Below are 21300 nucleotides of genomic sequence, written 5' to 3' on the forward strand. Positions count from 1 at the left end.
ACAGATGGAGATTCGGGAATAAAGGGTTAATGTTAATTCTCACAACAACAACCACAGTATAGCCAACCTAGTGCTGTGTTTGTTCCTGTCATTTTTCTGATTATTAATACAATAACCTACGCTGCAGGCAGCGCGGGATTCGCCGGCCGTTTGCTATTAAAGGAAGGAGCAGCATTGACTATTAATGTACAGGACTTTGTAAGACTTTGACAGGGACTTTGTCAGTAACTGTTACACTGGCCTCACAGCTCCATGAATGTCGGTGCCGTCACTTATTGATCCGCAATCGCTAAATGTAGCTTGTGTGGATGCTACTGAGCTACTTGACTAATAAAATTGCTTTGCTATTTAAAAGCTATTTGATTTAGAAAGTAGCGACGCTACCGCCACGCTACTGAGAAATGTAGTTAAGCTAGTAGCGTCACTACTTGTAGCGACGCTACTGCCCAACATTGATAATATCGTTAATTGCAATATATTTTGGTGCAATATATTGTACAGCAAAAAACAGATGTTGTGACAGGCCTAGCTAGGATGCCTATTTGCTGTTCAAGAAACATTATTATCAATAATACAAAAACAAATTGATGCTAATTGGTGTTTAAATGTGATTTGTGTGATCAGAATAAACATTTAAAAAGCAGCATTTCATAAAAAGCATTTCATAAAAAAAATGAAATCTTGATCATTTCTTGATCGATGATGATATATATTGCCAGCTTTGAAAATGACAACAATGATTGAAGTCACAAATACTAGAGGGTTCATTATTTTTAAAGTATAGATTATTAACAAAAACAGCTTACACATTTTTAAAATGTTAAGATAATATAAATTAAAAACTAAACATTTTGACAAAAGAAAGTAATTGTGAACAAAAAACTATTTTATAACACAATTACAGATGAAGTCTGAATTATTAGCATGCCTGAATTATTGACCCCCCTGTTTATTTTTTTCCCCAATTTCTGTTTAACAGAGAGATTTTTTTCAGCACATTTCTAAACATAATAGTTTTAATAATAGCTTAACTCATCTCTAATAACTGATTTATTTTATCTTTGCCATGATGACAGTAAATAATATTTGACTAGATATTTTTCAAGATACTAGTATTCAGCTTAAAGTGACATTTAAAGGCTGAGTTAGGTTAACCAGAGAGGTTAGGATAATGAAGCAAGTCATTGTATGACAGTGGTTTGTTCTGATGACTATCGAAAAAAATATATAGCTTAAAGGGGCTAATAATTTTGACCTTAAATTGTTTTTTAAAAAATTAAAAAACTGCTTTTATTCTTGCCAAAATAAAACAAATAATAAGAAGAAAAATATTATCAGACATACTGTGAAAATTCCCTTGCTCTGTTAAACATCATTTGGGAAATAATTAAAAAAGAAAAAAAATTCAAAGGGGGGCTAATAATTCTGACTTCAACTGTACAGTTTTTTTTCCCCAGAAAATACAAGTCTGTCAACATTTTCTGGCTTTAAGTGGTACATTAAATAAATGCTGACTGGCTGTTGTAGGATACTTCTGCGGTGTGACTGGCCCTCAGTTTCATTCATTCACTCATCTTCCTTCGACTCAGTTCCTTATTTATCAGGGGTTGCCACAGCGAAATGAACCGACAACTATTCCAGCATATGTTTTACGCATATTCCCTTCCAGCCACAATCCAAAACTGGGAAATGGTTTCATCCATACTGAAGAGGAAAGTCCAGATCCTATCATTGTTATTAGCATAAATTATATCACAATTCAATGAGCTATCATTTATCAGCCCTACATTCTTAATTTAAGTGTGTTTACTTTCACTTTACTTACTTTGGCATTTTACCGATGCCAAACCTTTAGAGCGTGGTGTGTATGAATAATATATGTGTGTCTTACTGTGACAGTAGCCAGCAGACCCTCAGGGACATTGGCGACGATGATGCCGATGAGGAAGATGACGGCCTCCAGCCAGGTGTAACCCAGAATGATGGACAGGATAAAGAAGGACATGCCTAAAAAGATGGCCACCCCTGTGATGATGTGAATGAAGTGCTCGATCTCCATATTGATGGGCGTTTGACCCACTTCCAGACCAGATGCCAAAGTCGCAATGCGGCCCATCACTGTATGATCGCCTGTAGCAATCACTATGCCGTGGGCTGTACCTGCACATGTGAAATAAAATGAACCAATTAATGTTGAAAATAAAAAAAAGGTACTGGTCTTTCAGTTTGAAACTTCAGTTACCTGGTCTTACTGAAATAGAAAAACAGCTTTTTTCTTCATGGAGACTTAAAAAATAGATCTCTGAATTGTATACATTGCTGTCTAATATTGGTCCTTAAACTTTTGATTCTTTAAGGGTGATATGGGAAAAGGATTTGGGGTCTATTTTTAATGATGAGGAATGGCTATCAGCCTGCTTAAATATCTAACCCAAAAGTACTTCAATTTCTATTCATGAACAAAACTATAAATGTATTCACAGAATTTATCTAACTCCAGTTCGCCTCCATAGAATACTTCCCAATTGTTCTCAGTTATATTCAAATGTTAGGTAGACATTGGCACAGTGATGCATGTATTTTGGGACTGTGACAAAATCAAAATGTACTGGAAAGAAATTCAAAAAATGGATCAAAAAATAATTGGAAAAAGTTTTGCTTTTTCCCCAAAGGTATACCGTCTGAATTGTACAGTGGAACGCTGTCTTGATTGTGATAAAGAATGTGTATACAATTTTTGTATATACTTGGCCAAAAAATGTATATTATTATTATGGTCAGCTGCTCAGATACCTTCAGTCAATATGTGACAAAGTCAGGCGGCCACACTTTTACCACTGGAAAAAAGATCTGAGAAAAATTCTCCCTCTGGAATTTTCTTGAGGGTACTCAGTGACATTCTAAATTTGGTTTTATAATTTCATTTTATTTCTGTCTTTGCTTTCAAGCATTTGTATGCATTTGAATGTCGAACAAAAATTGCTGTACTGGTCATTAGATACCGGTACTGCTGTTATTCTGTTGAAAAAAAAAAGAAACTTCAGTTATCATAATTTCAATTAGTTTACACTGAAAATAATGATTAATTGGATTTACTATATTTTTTAAACTAAGTGGTTGCAAACTATTTATATGGGCTGAATTTAAACAAATTAGATTTAGTAATGTTCAACTTTGTTTAAATTCAGCTCATATAAATTGTTTGCAACCAATGTAGTAAATCCAATGAATCATTTTATTTGAGAGTATAATGATTCTTAAATGCACAGATCAGTCTTGTAATAGCTGTTTAAGCTGGTTATTATTAAAATGTCACTAAGCATTATATTGCACATCTGCCATACAATAATCACAAGATCCATGGGTTATATTATACTATTCGGTTGAAGTCAGAATTATTAGCCTCCCTGAATTATTAGCGCCCCTGTTTATTTTTTTCCCCAATTTCTGTTTAACAGAGAGAAGATTTTTTTCAACACATTTCTAAACATAATAGTTTTAATTACTCATTTCTAACAACTGATTTTTTTTAAGTATGTCTGATAATATTTTTTCTTCAGGAGAAAGTCTTATTTGTTTTATTACAGCTAGAATAAAAGCAGTTTTTAAGTCAAAAATTATTAGCCCCTTTAAGCAATTTTTTTTTTGATAGTCTACAGAACAAACCATCGTTATACAATAACTTAGCTAATTACCCTAATGTGCATAGTTAACCTTATTAACCTAGTTAAGCCTTTAAATGTCACTTTAAGCTGTATAGAAGTGTCTTGAAAATATCTAGTCAAATATTATGTACTGTCATCATGGCAAAGATAAAATAAATCAGTTATTAGAAATGAGTTATTAAAACTATTGTGTTTAGAAATGTGTTGAAAAAATCTGCTCTCCATTAAACAGAAATTGGGGAAAAAAATAAACAGGGGGCCAATAATTCTGAATTCAACTGTATATCCAGCACATTTTCAGCTGTGTAGCAAGCAAAACTTGTCATTATGTGCAATATTTCATGCATGCAAGTCTAACTCTCTCTCACGCTGTCCTAAAGCGACTACTGTATGCTTAGTGGTTGGCCCGACGGCGTGCAGGAATTACACTTATTACTAAGCCACACTTACATGCTATTTCAGACCGAATATTCAGAGTAGCGGTAAACAATATAGAGAGCGCATCACAGGCTGTCATTCTTTAAAAATGAACCAATGTGATGTGAATATAAAACCAACTTCAGCTCAGTAAATCAGGCAGAATAGTAATAGTAATAAAGCAGGTAGAATAGTGCTATTTACTGATGTTTTGTTGTTAAACTAAATAAATATCTAGATTATTGATGCTGTAAATGCTGTACCTTATGAAACGGAAAATAGTCACATCAATCTTTCGCCGGAAGATTTCAGTGGCTGAACAACACTTCTGTGCATATAACCCATTTGTAACACAACAAAATCTACATCAGCTTTGCATGACTAAAAGATTTTAAAAACAGAACAGGACCTGTCCAAAAGAAATACCATGGTGTCGTTCTTCCTCCAGTGTGTAAAAGTAACTCCAATATTGATTCAGGATTTTAAAAAGTTTAGATTCAGCATTTGTTGTTACTGGTCACTCCACGTGACCATGCCCAGCGTGAACTGCGTGAATGGGTGCGCAGTAGTACAAATCTACATTTGCTGACATACGGTTTTGGGCTACTTATTAGAATTATGGGAATTGTCAGCCCGACAAATTTTAATTGAATGAACATTTTTTAGATTTATGCCTTACCCAGAATATAAAAATACATATAAATACATTTAGATCATTTACATTAATCACTATTGGAATGTGAAGAGACTTTCAACCAGCACAACAAAAAATACTTCTATAGACAATCACCTAATGCTGACAAAAATAAGTATGAACAAATACAGGAACAAATTAATGATCACAAACACTTCTGAATGAAATCAATCAATCAATCAGTAAATAAACAAAAGACAGACCTTCCACACAGTTAGTGGAGAAGAAGCTGATGTTTCTGGTCTCCAGAGGGTTTTCATGAGTGAACTCTGGAGATCGAGTCTGAGGTTCAGATTCTCCAGTGAGAGATGAGTTATCAACCTGAGAAAGACAGACAAGAGGTAGAGGATGCTCTCTATCTGATCTCAACCATCTATCTAAGACTATCAGCTGATAAACAAAGCTGATCCCAGATCTTCTCGTAATATCCGTCTACCTTGCAGCCACTGGAGGAGATGATGCGCAGGTCGGCCGGGACTCGATCTCCACCCTTGATCTCCACCAGGTCTCCCTGAACCACCTCCTCTGCATTTATCTGAAGCTTCTCCCCATCACGGATCACCAGAGCTTGCTGATAGAAAAAAAGTTGTTCCTTATATAGGTTATATAGGAACAGGTATATGGTAGCTAGCATGTCAGAATGAAGCTTGTAATATGCAACTCTGCATTATCAATAGCTGGATTTATGTGAAGCAAATGTTTTCAAAATGAAAACAAACAAAAAAGAAAGAAAGAAAATTAATCTCAATTGTAAGTTGTTAGCGTGTACAAACATGACAATGGAAAAGATAACCTATACAGTGATCAGCATAACTGAGTTCACCCCATTTTGAAAATGAATATTTTTATCCATTTCTCTGAATATAGGTAATGTATTTTGGTGCATTTAAATAAAACAGATTTATTAAACAGATATATTTATTAAAATAAGATTTTAGTCACCAAACATATTTAGAAATTGAAAAATAATACCTACAAAATTTCAACTACATTTTTCAACTTTTTAAAATTTGTATTCAATATTTTTCGATAACATATAAATTTGGATGTACTAGTTTTTGCACCATTATCTTAGATTTTTTTGTTAGATAAGCTCCAGATTTGGCTTCAGTACTGACTAATCTAATGTATATACACAAATATAATATTGTATAGCTTCCTATTAAAAATATGAATTCAAAAGATAGATTTGTGAGGGGTGTACTTGTATATGCTGAGCACTGTCCATGAAGAGATAAATACAAGCTCTTTGAGGGAGCTTGGGGACCTTTCAAATTGCTTCTAAAATGTGGTGGAGTTGGAAATGTGTTGATTGATGAATAAGAAGACAGGCCATAAATACTGAAGTAAAATACTACATTTTTTCTTACGTATTATCTGAGTGTAAAGTTAAAATGCAATAAAGATATATAAAATAAAATTGTTAGAGTGGTTGACTGTAGTATTGGTAACTTAACATCTCACAGTAAACACGATAAGCATAATGAAGACAGCTGGTGGGTCACATAGGTTTAATTAAAGACTATAGAATACACAAGATGTGGCACTTGTGTAGTTTTGAATAGGCATGGGCTGGTATAAGATTCTGACGGTATGATAACCTTGGATAAAAATATCAGGGTTTCACGGTATCACGGTATTGTGATTACTGCTGTAAAATAAGTTCTTTTTAAATGTCTGGGTAAAAAACAAAAACTTTTTTCCCCTTTAAACACAATATATTTTAGTAAACATGTCAGGCTTAATAATTCTAATGAATTATTGACTTCTGCTGTCTTTATTAGTTTCAAAAACACAGATTTCTTTACAATTTAAAACAGCACCTTTGGATATTTTTTGTCCTAAAGATACTGTTGTCCTAAAAAAAAAGTAAATAAAAATTCTTACACATACCTTAGGAACAGTATTACAGAAAATTTTGGCGGTTTTAAAACCTTGGCTTTTTCAAACCGCGGTATACCTTGTAAACGGTTATCGTCTCATGCCTAGTTTTGAATGGGGATGAATGAAGCCCCATCTTCTAGTATAAGAACCAATCAGCGATCGCTATAAACTGACATTTCTCCGGGGGAGGGGCTTGGACAAGAGATGAATTTCTGCAGATTTTGTGTGACCCAAACGTTTAGAAACTAAATTAAAGAGACAGTTGTTGCGTAATGTAATTGCTGTTTCATAATATGAAATTTAATCATAAGCTTGGCAAGCAATTTTGGAGAATTTGATAATTCCCCATTCAAACAGAATGCCCGAGCATACTGCCCGAGAGGTGTTTAAGAAATGGCTGCCAAGTGAAATGACTTGCTTTAAAGGGACTGGTTTAATGTTCTCTACCTTAGAGTTTATTTTACAAATGTGTTTCTATGTCCCATTATTGACTTGAACCCCTTTTCCACACAAGTCCAAAAACACCTGAAGCGAGCGCAAAATATTTTTTTTCCTAATTAAGGGATTTAATTCTATTTAAATTTGGCATTTACATCACTCGTTTCTCATGTAATAACTCCAAAATGCATATTAATAGAGTGTAATGGAAACCAAGCTAATGATAGATATGTACATCTGTATGTGTATGTGTGTGCTTTAAAGTACATAAAATCAAAACTAACCATATTGATTTTGTTAGCTCACATTGGTAGTTTTGTGGAGAACAACTCAACTGTGCATGTCATTAAGAAATCAAATCTAAAACTGAAGTCTGAAAATGCATTTCCTCTTTGTTTTTAGTTAACTTCTCAGATTACTTCCTTGTGAGGTATTGGGCGTGATTTACATACTGTCAGTTTTGACAGCGCTATGAAAACAAGCAGAAATTGTGAGGAGGAGGTGTCTGTTAGATTGCATTAACTTTTTCAAAAACCTTTTTCCCGATCTTTTTGAATGAACTGCCTACTTTACTACATCCAATCAGCTCACAGGGGGGAAAAACAAGCCACGCCCACTGTTTTCTCATTTAATATTTAGTTTGTCTATTCTATTCTGTTTCTGAACTGCATCACAATATGAAAAAATGGCTTCCGGTTCATGCAGAGTTTAATAAACATTAGTGCCTTTGTGCATATTGACCAATTTATCAAAATAATCAACGGGGTATATGCACACAGACTTTTAATTTTAGCCAGCCAGCCTCCGGTGAACTGTCTTTCCATTATAAAATTGCTACGTTTAAGGTCTGATTTCTTTAAAAATCAATGATCTTCACTGCCTGATACATATACGATATAAAGTGGGTCTCATACAGGACAAGAAGCACTGCATTAAATTCTATTTTCCCCTGCCATGTCTTTAAAATATGAATATTTATTTTACTACAGTATTTTCAATGGAGTTTCTGCACTAGCCTGCTGATCCTGACAGTGCTAATGGTTACGCGGTCTTTCATCTCGTTTTATGCTTGAACAACTAAATGAATGCTTAAGTCTATTCGACTGAATGTATTGTAATCACATTACAGCATCGATGATGTAAAAGAAACCATATGAAATTGAAAATAGTCACATTAAGCTTTAACCAGAATTTTATCAGTGGCTGAAAAACACTAGCTGTGCATATACCCCATTGTCTCACCAATAGCCTAGTGGTTAGTGCACTAACACATAGCACTGATGTGCTCACAGTGACCCGAGTTCGATTCCCAGCTCAAGGTCCTTTGCCAATCCTTCTCCCTCTCTGCTCTCCATGTATTCCTGGCTTCATTCTACACTGTCCTATATATACAAGTTTAACCCCCCCCAAAAATACATTTCTTCTTTCCTGATCTAGCTGTCTGATAAACATTGTGCAAAACAAAGCATTGTTAGCTCTTTGATGAATAGTTTTGTTCCTCTTTCGTAAGTGCATGAAATGTAAATTCAGCAAATGCAGTATCAATTTAGAGTGTGGTGGTCACCCATCTCTGGTTATTCATCCATACACACTCTTTGAGTTTCTTTAATTTCAGCATTTAAACTGCGCTAAATTTGAATTATTTCAAATTTCAGTTCATTTAATATTTTCATTAACAACACTGTAAATCCGTCAGAAAGATCTAAAAAAAACGTCTATAAATTGTAATCTGCATTGTCTGTCATTCATTCATTTATTTTCCTTCCGCTTAGTCCCTTTAGTAATCAGGGGTCGCCACAGAGGAATGGGCAAACACCCATACACTCTCACATTCACACACATACACTATGGCCAATTTAATTTATTCAATTCACCTATACCGCATTGGGGTAAACCGGAGCACCCAGAGGAAACCCACGCCAACATTGGGAGAACATGCAGACTCCACACAGAAATGCCAACATACCTAGTCGGGACTCGAACCAGTAATCTTCTTTCTGTGAGGCGACAGTGCTAACCACTGAGCTACTGTGTTGCCCATTGTGTTTACTGTATAAACTGTGGCAGTATTGGAAACATCGTAAAGCTAATTCTGCGAAAAGGAGCTGACAATATGGCATATGGTTTCTTTCAAAACTTAAGGAGGATTTACATGTATTTATAGGAATTATACATCAGGCCTTCCAAGGCTAAATAGGGATTTATGTGGATTTATGTAAATTATATAAAACATTGCTCATAATGATGGCTTCCGTTTGGGATTTGGCATCCGTTTCATGTATTCATTTGGCAGACACACTTTTACCCAGCAGCAACTCACTGCTGTGCTCACACTGACCTGAGGCACCATGTTTTTGAAGGAGTCCATGATCCGAGAGCTTTTGGCTTCTTGATAATATGAGAAGCAGCCGGTTATGATGACCACAGCAGACAGAACCACACCCAGATACAACTGCAGCCAACCAGAGACAAGCCACAAGGTCAGGGGGTTCAAAAATAGTACACACAAGATTTTACTAGTACTTTTGTACACATATTTTTTTAAAACAGCATGCAAACAGACAACCTTCTTAAGACCTGTGTTTAAACTATTCTTCAATGTCTGTCAGGGGCGATTTAAGGATTTTCATTTTAGGGGGGCTCAGCTCCTTATAAGGTACATATATAAAGCCTAATATCACATTTATATGTAGTAATTTAATAGTAATACACTTAAAAATGTTTGTTTAATATGGTAGGGTTGTATACTAGTATTCCACTGTATTACATAGACAGGCATAGCCATATGAGTTCTGAATACGCCAAATAGGCTCAACCCACCTGTTTACTGTAGTAAAAACCACTTTACTCAAGTGCATTTTTTTGTTTCCATGTATTAAATAAACTGCCACTTTTCTAATTAAATGACATACAAAGAACTGCAAATAAGCAGATATTATAACAATTTCTCTATACACAGACACCTCATTCTCTCGCTGTCCACGGCTGTGGTTTGCTGATCAAATGAAAAACAAAAGACGGAGAGGAGCCGAATTCTGCCGCCGTTTTCTTATCAAATTTAAAGGGGACTGAGGCGATTATTTAGTGTACAGTTTAGGAGCTAATCACAAATGTTTTATGGGGGCTGAGTAGAAATATAGGGGGGCTACAGACCCTCTAAAATAGACCTAGCAAGGCCCATGATGTCTGTATATTTACACTTTAGCACAGAGATATCCTCAAAAAAGCTACAATCTTTTCACAGAGTAGACTTAAAGGGATAGTTCACCCAAAAATGGAAATTTACTCACTGTTTACTCACCCTCAAGTGGTTTTTCTGTTGAACACAAAAGCAGATGCTTTGAACAATGTTAGAAACTGACAACCATTGACTTCCACTGTAGGAAAAACAAATACTCTGGAAGTCAATGGTTACAGATTTCCAACATTTTTCAAAATAACTTCTTTTGAGTTCAACATAGAAACTCCAACAGGTTTGTGACAAGCGAAGGTTGAATAAATGATGACAGAATTTCAGTTTTGGGTGAACTTGCCCTTTAAGATATTATAAGGGAACAGCAGAGTCAGACTGTTTTAAACACATACACGCAATGTCATAACCCTTAAATAAAACAGTTTAAAATGGGAAACATGCAGAAATCATGGTGTAAAGAGAGCAAACACAGTTAAATGACCCTTAACATCACATTTTCATTTATCACTGACCCTAAACTGTCCCACAAGCAGCTGGCAGCTCAGTCTACAAACTGGGCCTCATTCATCATGCTGGATATGGGACACCAGAGCTAAAAGCAATGTATCCACCTCAGTCGCCAAAAAATGTGAACCGCAGGTTTTAATTCCACTCTGGTAGACTGAGACCAATTTACCTCATCATTTCTTGTGAATTTGTGTTTTAATCGGCTTAAAAAACGGATTTCAGAAAACGTAGGTGTTCGTAAGAGAGAAAGAATGGGTCCGACTTATTACGGAAAATATTTAAATGAGTAAATATTAATTTGAAAAAGAAAACTATAGATTTTAGTTAAATATCAGAGACATATGGGCACATAACATGAATTTTATGGTCATTTTTTTACACGTATAAATGATTCATTTGCATCACAGAAGTAAAGCATATTTCAGATGTGCACAATGAGTATTTTAGAGAACTAAAGAAGCATAATTGGCTGGGTCAATGTGAGCCAAGTTTGAATAATAGTGTATAGTGTATTGAATAATAATAATAATATCAAATAATAGTGGGCAAAAAGTACCAGATGACCTACTACTCCCAGCAAGATTCTGAAATGGACACTATACTGCAACGACACAACTGACATGGTAGGTCATGTGATGATGACAACCTGGCACATGCAATACATCCATATTCAATTCATAATACTTAAATTTATACTAATTACAACATATTTTTCTAACATTCGTGAAGTAAATTCAAAAACATATTTAGTACCTACTCAAGTAGCACTGACTAAGCTTTGTTACCAGGCAGATTAGTGGCTAATTTGTATGTTTTAATATGATCTGCTCGCTCCACAATGATTTTAGGGCTTTAAAGTCTGTTTTCAGGGATGGACCAAATTTTCGGCTGGCAAAGATTTATTGGTTAAAACTGTATTTTTGATTCTTGCTCAGAAGAGAAAAAACTGCTTAAATTACAAGCTGAAAACTAAGGCTATGCTGTGCCGCACTGCCCAACAGTGTTCAGCACACTGGTTTCACTCTCCCTCCAGCCGTAATTACTGTGTGCTCTGATGCGGCTTTTGCACCGGACACCAAAATCGATTTGTAACCCATACATTTCAATGGCTTGCACTGCGCAAGTCCAATTTTGTTACAGTGTAATCCAAAAATTATTATTCATGTTATTTGCATTAATTATTTTTAAAACAGACATAAATTCTATATTTGACTGTTCCAGACATACAACGAAAGTCACATTCACAATTAAGATTTAAAGGTACAGTATGTCATTTTCTCTGCCTAAGGGCGTGAATTCACAACAAAGACGTATCACATGGGTGATCACATGTTTAAGCAGCAGCCCTGTTTTATCATTCAAAATACATTTTATGGTTCTGGTATAATGCTACTCTGTGCAATCTAATAAAACACACAATATATTGAAGTGTCTTTTATGTTTCCCCCATTTTCTATAAAACGAAACCAGAAACTCGAGTTTTATGATGTCATAGCCACAGAATACAGTCTGGGCCACTAGATAAATTAGCTTTTTTTCTGGATCTGAACATTCTTAGAAACATTTCGGATAATGTAATAACAAAAGTCAGCAGTTGAAGTCAGGATTATTTGCCCTCCTAAATTAATTAATTAATTAATTAATTATTTCCCCCCCCCAATTTCTGTTTAACGGAGAGATTTTTTTCAGCACATTTCTAAACATAATAGTTTTATTAACTCATTTCTAATAACTGATTTATTTTATCTTTGCCATGATGACAGTAAATAATATTTACTAGATATTTTTCAAGATACTAATATTCAGCTTAAAGTGACATTTAAATGCCTAACAAGGTAAATTATGTTAGTTGAGGTAATTAGGCAAGTCATTATGTAACGATGGTTTGTTCTGAAATACAAAATTCCTTACTGAAATCCTTACTGAAATTCCTTGCTCTGTTAAACATCATTTGGGAAATATAAAAAAGAAAAGAAAATAATTGACAGGAGGGCGAATCATTTCGACTTCAACTGTATAACACTGTTCTAGTGTTTTTTTTTTTATATTTCACTGAAAAGTTCTTCCATATTATGTTCTTAAACCTGTACTCTATTAAGAGAAAAAAACTATGTGTGAAAGTGTGTTCAATCTGCCCACAGATAGGTTTATAAGACCTCTCCATCTCATTCGCTGTGCAGGAAATATACTCACATTGTCATTGACAGGCTCGTCCTCTGTGGCTGCCTGAATACTGTAGGCCAGAAAGCAGAGGATGGCACCGATCCAGAGCAGGATGGAGAATCCTCCAAACAGCTGCTTGCAGAACTTCACCCACTCCGGGGTGGTGGGCGGAGGGGTCAGTGCATTTGGACCGTCACGTGCCAGGATTTCCATCGCTCTCTTATGGGTCAAACCCTGGTGGGATGGAGACAAAGTTACACCCCGCAGCAACTCTTAAGATTCACTGCCAGTAAAATACATCTTAAAACAGTCTGAAGTGAACTTTCTAGTTCAATAATATAGTGTAGTGTTTTTAAAGGTGTTTTTATTTATTTATTTATTTATTTTATTTATTTGGTTTTATTTATCTTGGTAAACATTAATAAAAAAGTTGGTGGTTGTTAGTTAACAGTGCACTAATGATAAGATGCACAATTTTGGATTTTAATAATGCAGTAGTAAATGCTGAAATATGATTAACTAATGTTGTTTAATTATTGATCATTATTAAGTAAATTAACATTAATAAAAACATTGTAAAGTGTGATTAAAAATTCATTAATTGCATCATCTCAAACAAATAAAGTTCAAAAACACTATAAATTAAATTATAAATTAAATTATAAACACTAATAAATTTTACATATTTAAATTTACTTAATTGTGTTTATTTCATCTTATTTATTATTCGTTTTATTTTTCAGTTATTTAATAAATACATTTTTTAATGCGCTATAACTGATTTACAGACGGTTTAAAATCTATCAAAAATGAATTCACAAGTGCATCTCTATTCAATTAAACACTCAACATTCAACATCATCAGCTGATAAAATTATGTTTAATTTATTCATTCATTCATTTTGCTTCAGCTTAGTCCCTGATTTATCACCACAGCGGAATGAACTGCCAACTATTCCAGCATATGTTTTATGCAGCCCTTCCAGCCACAACCCAGTACTGGAAAACTCCCATACACTCATTCACTCCGGCCATTTTAGTCTTATTTAATTCACCTATAGCACATGTCTTTGGACTGTGGGGGAAACCGGAGCACCTGGAGGAAAGCCACGCCAACACGAGGAGAACATGCAAACTCCACACAGAAATGCCAACTGACTCAGCCGTGACTCAAACCAGCAACCTTCTTGCTCTGAGTCGACGGTGTTAATAATTTATCACTATCATTTATTTCTATTTTTCATTAACATTGTTATATAGTGCTTTTAAATTAGCTTTTAAAGATGCTTACACACATTTTTGTTTCAGGAGTGCAAGCTGTTGCAATACTGTATCAAAAAGTTCAAAAATATCATGCCTCAAAAGGTTTTATTTATTTTAGCTAACACTTTTTCACCGACTAGTATCACTAAATAATATCCTAAAGCCTTGTTTAGTTCGCCGTGGGTGTTCTTGAATGTGCCGGTGGGTAAAATGTCATCACCATCTTGAGAAATATCCGATTCATTATTGCAAATGTCGAGGGTGAAAGTAAAGATGACTCACTCTGGCAAGGTCAACTCCATAACGAGTACTGAGCTCATCCAGAGACAGCTTATGATCATCCTGTGTAAAAAAAAAAAACATATGCAAGAACAACAGCTACAATACACGTTTTCCAATCAGTCATTATACATTTCACATTCAATTTCATTGTTTGATTTGTAATTAACATCGGTTATGCTAAGTCTCTATTTTTCATACACATACGGTAGGCGCACAGACCAAATAACAACTTCTTACCAGTGACACCTCTTTCTTCAGCTCATCTAAATCTTTATCCTTCATCTTCCTCTTTCCTCCCGTTGGTGCCGCCTCCGGGCTGCTTTCATGTCCGTACTAAGACGCGGAGAGAATAATATCCAGAGAATACAGCTTTATTACTCAGAGGTTGCTCTTTCATAACTTATAAGACTTCTTGGTTATGTTTCATTCATGGATCATTTCGTATACTGTAGCTAAAACTGAAAATGAGGAGAGTTAATCAAATAGACAGACATTATTGCAAAAAACAATTAGTTAAAAAAAAACATGGCTGGGATATTAAAAAGCAGCATGCATGCGCACCTATACACGTTTCCACAAATTTGCTTTCCTCATAGTGACTAAATACAAGTCCGTCTGGAGTTCATTTGAACGCTCAGTATGTCACATGGCATGTTTATATACAATGATTATAACCAAACAGTACAGAAAATTATATGACAGTTATTGACAATACAGTAATACCGTCCCAGGAGGCACATAACATCATATAACGTTGATCTTTAGTTCTGTTTTGGTTGCGACGTCAACCAAATGTTAGTGCTGGTGCTGATGTTTGGTTGGTTTTAGGCTGTGGCATTAACTAACTATAATCCAATGCCATTTTAACGTCATGATATAACATCCATTCAGTGTCAAAGTCTAATATCAGTAGACGTTCTTTGGTTGGTTTTATGTTGTGTAATTACTATTTGCTGCCTAATACCGCTGTCATCTGGCGTTGAAATTTAGTTGGTTTTTGGCTGTGGCATTACGGTAACTAATATCCAACATAATTTTAATGTAATGACATCCATACAACTTCAAAGTCTTTATCATCAGTATACGTTTATCTTTGATTGGTTTTATGTTGTGTAATTACCTAATGAAAAATCGACGTCACTTTAATGTCATAATGTGACATCCATACAATGTCAAAAGCTAACATCATTAGTCATTGATCTTTGGTTGATTTTAGGTTGCGTCATGAACCAACTAAAATTCATCTTGACGTTGAAGTCTGAGCCCTAACTGACGGTAGGTTCTGACGTCAACCCGATTTTCATACACAAGCAAAATTCAAAGTTCGTCTGATGTTGGAGTCCAACGCCAATTTTATGTCTGTGTGATGTCCAGTGCCTGCTGGGATAATACTAGAAATGAGGAGAGCTAATCTAATAGATGTTCATAGTTTAAAAAGGAAAAAAGTAATGAATACAACTTACCTAGCCTTTTAAATGTATATTTGAATAAAATGTCAAAGAATAAATAGAATAAATAATTCACAATATGCTCTGCTGTGAATTTCCAGCATCATTACTTCAGTGTTTATTCTAATATCATTTTAATTTGTTGATTTGGTGCTCTATAATAAATTGATTTGGTGCTCTAAAATATTATTGGCGCTCAATCATTAATAATAGTTTTTATTAAAATAATTTCCTATTAAATCTTATGTAACATTACAAATGTTTTTATTGTCACAAGTGAGCCATTTAATGTTTGCTTATTTGGCACTTTTGAATGGTAATATTTAAGTTTCCGCAGAAATATGATGCAGCATAAAATAATAATCATAAATTCAGAAATGTTCCTTGAAAAGTGTACACTGTAAAAACGCAATTCGTGTCGGGACAACATAAAATTGGTTTACAAATGTAAGTGGATTAAACAATTAAGTTGTTTTAAGATTTAAGTAAGATTTATGTTGTTTCAACTCATTTTAAATTAGTTTGAACAAACAGCAAACATAATTTGAGTGTAGAGACTACACTGCAAAAAAGTTACACACAATTACTTCATGTTGTTCAGACACAAATAAATTAAGTTAACTGTTTTTACAAGTCGTCCCCAAAAACCTTAAGAATTGTGTTGTTTCAGCTGATTTTAAACAATTAATTTGATCATGCAGCGATTGTGCAGAACATGCACAATTAATGAAGAATGACAAAAGACTATGTTTATGAAATATTGCCATCTGGGCAAAACAAATCCACTAGAGATTTAATGTCTTTAACATTTAAAGAGTACATACACATCAAGTTTGTGCTTATTTGTTAATTATTTAGCTAAATGTTTCTAACAATCTTATAGTTATACATCTATAAAACTACACGTGACAATCTATATGAAACTATGACAGCTCTTTGACAGTGTTATCAAACACATGAGTGTGTTTGCTCATGTTGGTTCGTGTAAAGTAGAGTACTTTGTGCTCATCTTTGGCAGTAAATGTGTGCTGTGTGCTGACACTAGGAACAGGGTGTCATGGAAATCACCTGGTCCTGTCAATCTTGCTCAGCTGCGACTGCGTAAATGTGTGTGTGTGAGCCTGACACGTGCACAGACAGAATGAAGATCATTCATTACGCCTTAAATCAGACCTCTTCTCTGAATTAATTCATATTAATACCAATCATATATAAGCCAGTGTAATCCATCACAGCTCTCAGGCTCATTATGAGCTAAAGCAGCATACAGACAGCATTGTATCATTAAAATGATGTTCAGATAATCACACACGTCAGATACGACAAACTGACAACAGCTTATTATTTCAGACATTAAATTAGATGCTGTTTCTATGACGAATTGCATTAAAACTCAGGAAATGTTGTTTTTTACCACTGCAAAATAATTTTTTTTTCAGACTAAATTATTGAGATAATAAACCTATTAATATTTTCCCATTGTGACATTTTGTGATACTTTTTTCCTCTTTCCTCAATTCACAATAGCTTTCATTCTTATAACAGCAAAGTATATATATTTATACAGTATTTTTTTAATAAAAGGGTTGTTTGATCAAATGTTTTTTTAGAAAGTACATTCATTTTAAATAAACACAAATACATTTTTATTACAAAGTTATTTAATTGAACTCCATCTTATTTACTTTTAGAAATCATTTATTATGTCTAGAACTGCACAGAGCATTAATAATAACAGGGAGAAAATCAGCTGCAATTGCTGAAATAATGTCTTAATGTGACATTGTGAAAAGAGTTTATTTATTTTTCAATTCAAATTATCATTTAATTTTCTTCTTTTTTATCTGTCAAGATTCACCCTCTTTCCTTTCAAATCACTTATATCCCCTACACAAACAAATCTCCACAAAATCACACTGTATTCATAAGAAATGCATGTGACACTAAAACGATGTATTATTTAGGAGTGTATGACACTCATAACAATCTGTGAGAGAAAGAACGAAGGAAATAAAGCCAACCAGAGCAAAGGACAGACGGAATAACTGATGAAGCACCACAGGAAGACACACACATACACACACTCACCCCTTTCCCCATGTTCGCTGATAATGAGCCGGTGCCCGGATTTCTCCCACTCTCCCCTCACACGTGTGGAAGACACTGGTGGCTTTTTTTGGAGGTAACATACCACTTCTCCACCTGATAACACACACACACACACACACACACACACACACACTCATAGCTTTCTCCCCAGTTGTGCCTCAGGGTAACCCGAAGCTGACTTCCCACCCTCTGCCCTAACAAACACACACATACACGCGCACACACAATCTCCATGCCCACAGTTCTGAATAACAGCACCTGCTACCAACTTTAACCCTCTTTCTCTCTACTTTACATCCACCTATATCATCACTATTTATGTTATGCTCGCTGGCAGGGCAGAAGTAGCGACACGGGCTGAATTCTCTGCTGTGTCCTGCCTCGTGATGATTATTTTATCATCTAAAAAATCAAGCCAGAGACTGAAGCAGGCTCTCGCCGCCGTCCAGATCTGCCAGATCCATTAGAAGCCGCAGCAGCTGCTCTCCTGACCCCGCTGTGCCCGATAAAGAGAGGCTCGGCTGACGTAGAAATACGCGATAAATCACATGAACTTCATGTGCTGGACTAGTATTTATTTGTCTCTGTGGATGACAGCTACTGTGAGTACAGTAAACAATATCCACCATATTTTTAACTACACCGTGTCTTAACAAGTGACGCGACAAGATTCCAGTAGACGCGGCACTTCAGACGCATTTTAATACCAGGCATTCAAATGTCCAGAATAGTGTACTGAACTTTCTACTAAATGGTAAGGTTTATAATACATATTAAATCTCTTTAACATGATTAAAATCAGATGCTAAGTGACTGATATTTGTTGGTTTGCATGCACAGTTCAAAAACCCCATAACCAGCACCCGAGGTAATTATGTTTACAGATACCGATAATCCGATTTTAATATGATTATAAAAATACTGCGATTAAGAGTCTACAATGTAAAAAACGATTATTGATTAATTTAATCTGATTAAGGTCATAATCGAAGTTAACAGAAATTAAATTAAGACGTGGAGTATGCTGATTTTAGTCCCGATGTAAAGATCACAATCAAACTATTACCGTTGTGTAGGATTTTCGCTGCATTTTGCAAAAGGATAGTCTATACACACATGACTGTTTGACAGTATTCTCCACAGACACCTGCATCGTGAAATGTGGGGTTTTTTTCCCATTCGGCATGTGGTATCCAATTCCATTAAAACAACACACTTTCAGCAGTTCATACTCGCATCCCTCAGTTTGTCACCGGGGCATGCATGAAAGGTTCTTGAATGAAAGTGAAAGTGCCAAACTGCAGTTAAAGTCGACAACCTAAAAGTGAAACACCCAAAATTACATGAAACTCTGGAGGAAATGTGGATAGTGTGGTGACGCAATGACATTAATCGAATTATGTCCTATAACATGTAAAATGGGATCATGAAATGAACATTCAATAAGCAACTCATAGAAACACCTTAATTTTATTATTGTCTTATTCAGATTAAGGCAAATAATTCGATTACTGATGTCCAGAGATGTACTTAAGTACTAAAAGGCTGTATCTGTACTCTACTGGAGTATTGTTTTTTTTTCTCCTACTTCCACTTTTACTTCAGTACATATTTTCGATGAGTTTAATACTTTTACTCCGATAGATTTTTTTTGTGCTGCATCGTTACTCGTTACTAGGGGTGTCAAAATTATTGATATCGGTTCAGTAATAGATCATAACGGGTTATTACGTACTGACGTCATTTATCTCCTATGCGCGATGTCGCAGTAGAATATGATGGCAAAGGAGGCGAGGGCGAGTAAATAACGCTCTTACTACAATGAAGGCAGCACAGCACATGAGTCGCTATTTCACTACTACGGAGAAATGATGTAAAACCCCATCTCTGCCTCTCTCACTTTGGACGTTTGACCCGCTGGCGTTTGTGAGGTAACTTTTCCTCTCCTCTTGGCTGTTAAGCGATACTTGTGGATCCTGACACGAGCTTGCCTGAGGTGCAAGTTTTCTCCACTGTGCCTATAAAGGATTATCTGTGATAACCGTGTATTATGAGCATACAGACTGTAACCGCGGCTGTTCTTCCCGTCATCGGTGAACAGCGATTTCTTTTCTAAAGCTGATCGCAGCCCTTTCTGTTAAGCAGGTGAAGACAGTAACCAATCATAGGGGTGTAAGTCGTCCTGTCAGTGCTCAAAAAGGGGATAATATTTAGGGGATTAATATTTAATATTAGTTTATTTGCTATAAATGCTTGTACTGTCTTCTGTGCATGTATTGGAGTTTTGTTTGATACATTTAGAAAGGGTGCTTTATTTGAGCAGGTCAAATTAAGGGTACAGTTCATATATCTTACTGCTGTGTTAAAGAACAAAATTGTATTACAAATAATATATAAATATACATATATTTATAGATTTTAATAAAATAAATTCTTGTGTTGTGAAGAAAAAAATCTAATTATGTATGGAAAGCATCGTCAATGCACCGAGATATCGAATTGAACCCGAATCGATGGCATGATAATCGTAACCGAACCAAACCGTGAGACCAGTGTAGATTCACACCTCTACTCGTTACAATTATAGACCTTTTTCTTGGCTAATGCATGGAGGGAGGTATAGTGACCAGCGTCTTATGGTAAAATGTTTAGAACTTCCGTTTACAGCATTTACAAACGGTAATTTGCGATCCGAACAGGGGTTTCAATAGCGTTTTGAGTGGATTACAGAGTGTTTTTGTGACACAACTTTGAAAGGTGTGTGTTAAAGCTGTTATAATCTGTCAGATCTGTGGTTCAAGAGCGAGAGAAAAACAGTATCGTAAGCCATGTTTTTTTTTGTTTTGCTTAATCACGTGCCCCCAAAAAAGATATTTAAAATAAACAAAAAACATGATGTCTTGACTGCTTTCTTTAATAACTACATTACACAATACTTGTACTTTTACTTTCAGTAATTGAGTAGTAAATTTTGAAATAAACTACTTGCAATACTTAAGTACAAAAAATGTTGAATACTTTAGTACTTCCACTTAAGTTTGGTGCTTAAAGAGCACTTCAACTTCTACTCAAGTCACTTTTTTATAGAGCACTTGTACTTTTACCTAAGTCTGGGTCTCTAGTACTTTACATCTCTGGTGATGTCCATGTAAACAGTCAATGTAAACAGTGATTTATGATTAATTTAATCCGATTAAGGTCATAATTGAAGTAAACAGAAATTCCATTAAAACAGCA

At 35.0% G+C, this 21300-nt stretch overlaps 1 protein-coding gene across 1 annotated transcript in view; it reads right to left on the reverse strand.

Moving 5' to 3' along the window:
- The window catches only part of atp1a2a (ATPase Na+/K+ transporting subunit alpha 2a), a 54815-nt gene extending 36316 nt beyond the window's left edge, over positions 1-18499 (reverse strand). Inside the window, exons 1-8 of the mRNA XM_056480409.1 lie at positions 18043-18499; positions 14744-14839; positions 14507-14566; positions 12992-13195; positions 9437-9550; positions 5213-5347; positions 4980-5097; positions 1892-2160 (exon numbers count right to left, since the gene is read on the reverse strand). Coding sequence (XP_056336384.1) covers positions 1892-2160; positions 4980-5097; positions 5213-5347; positions 9437-9550; positions 12992-13195; positions 14507-14566; positions 14744-14839; positions 18043-18054 — 1008 coding nt within the window. The 5' untranslated portion in view covers positions 18055-18499. The remainder of the gene's footprint in view (positions 1-1891; positions 2161-4979; positions 5098-5212; positions 5348-9436; positions 9551-12991; positions 13196-14506; positions 14567-14743; positions 14840-18042) is intronic.
- Positions 18500-21300: the final 2801 nt, after the last annotated feature.

Source organism: Danio aesculapii, chromosome 2 (assembly GCF_903798145.1).
Source record: "Danio aesculapii chromosome 2, fDanAes4.1, whole genome shotgun sequence".
NCBI classification, from domain to species: Eukaryota; Metazoa; Chordata; class Actinopteri; order Cypriniformes; family Danionidae; genus Danio; species Danio aesculapii.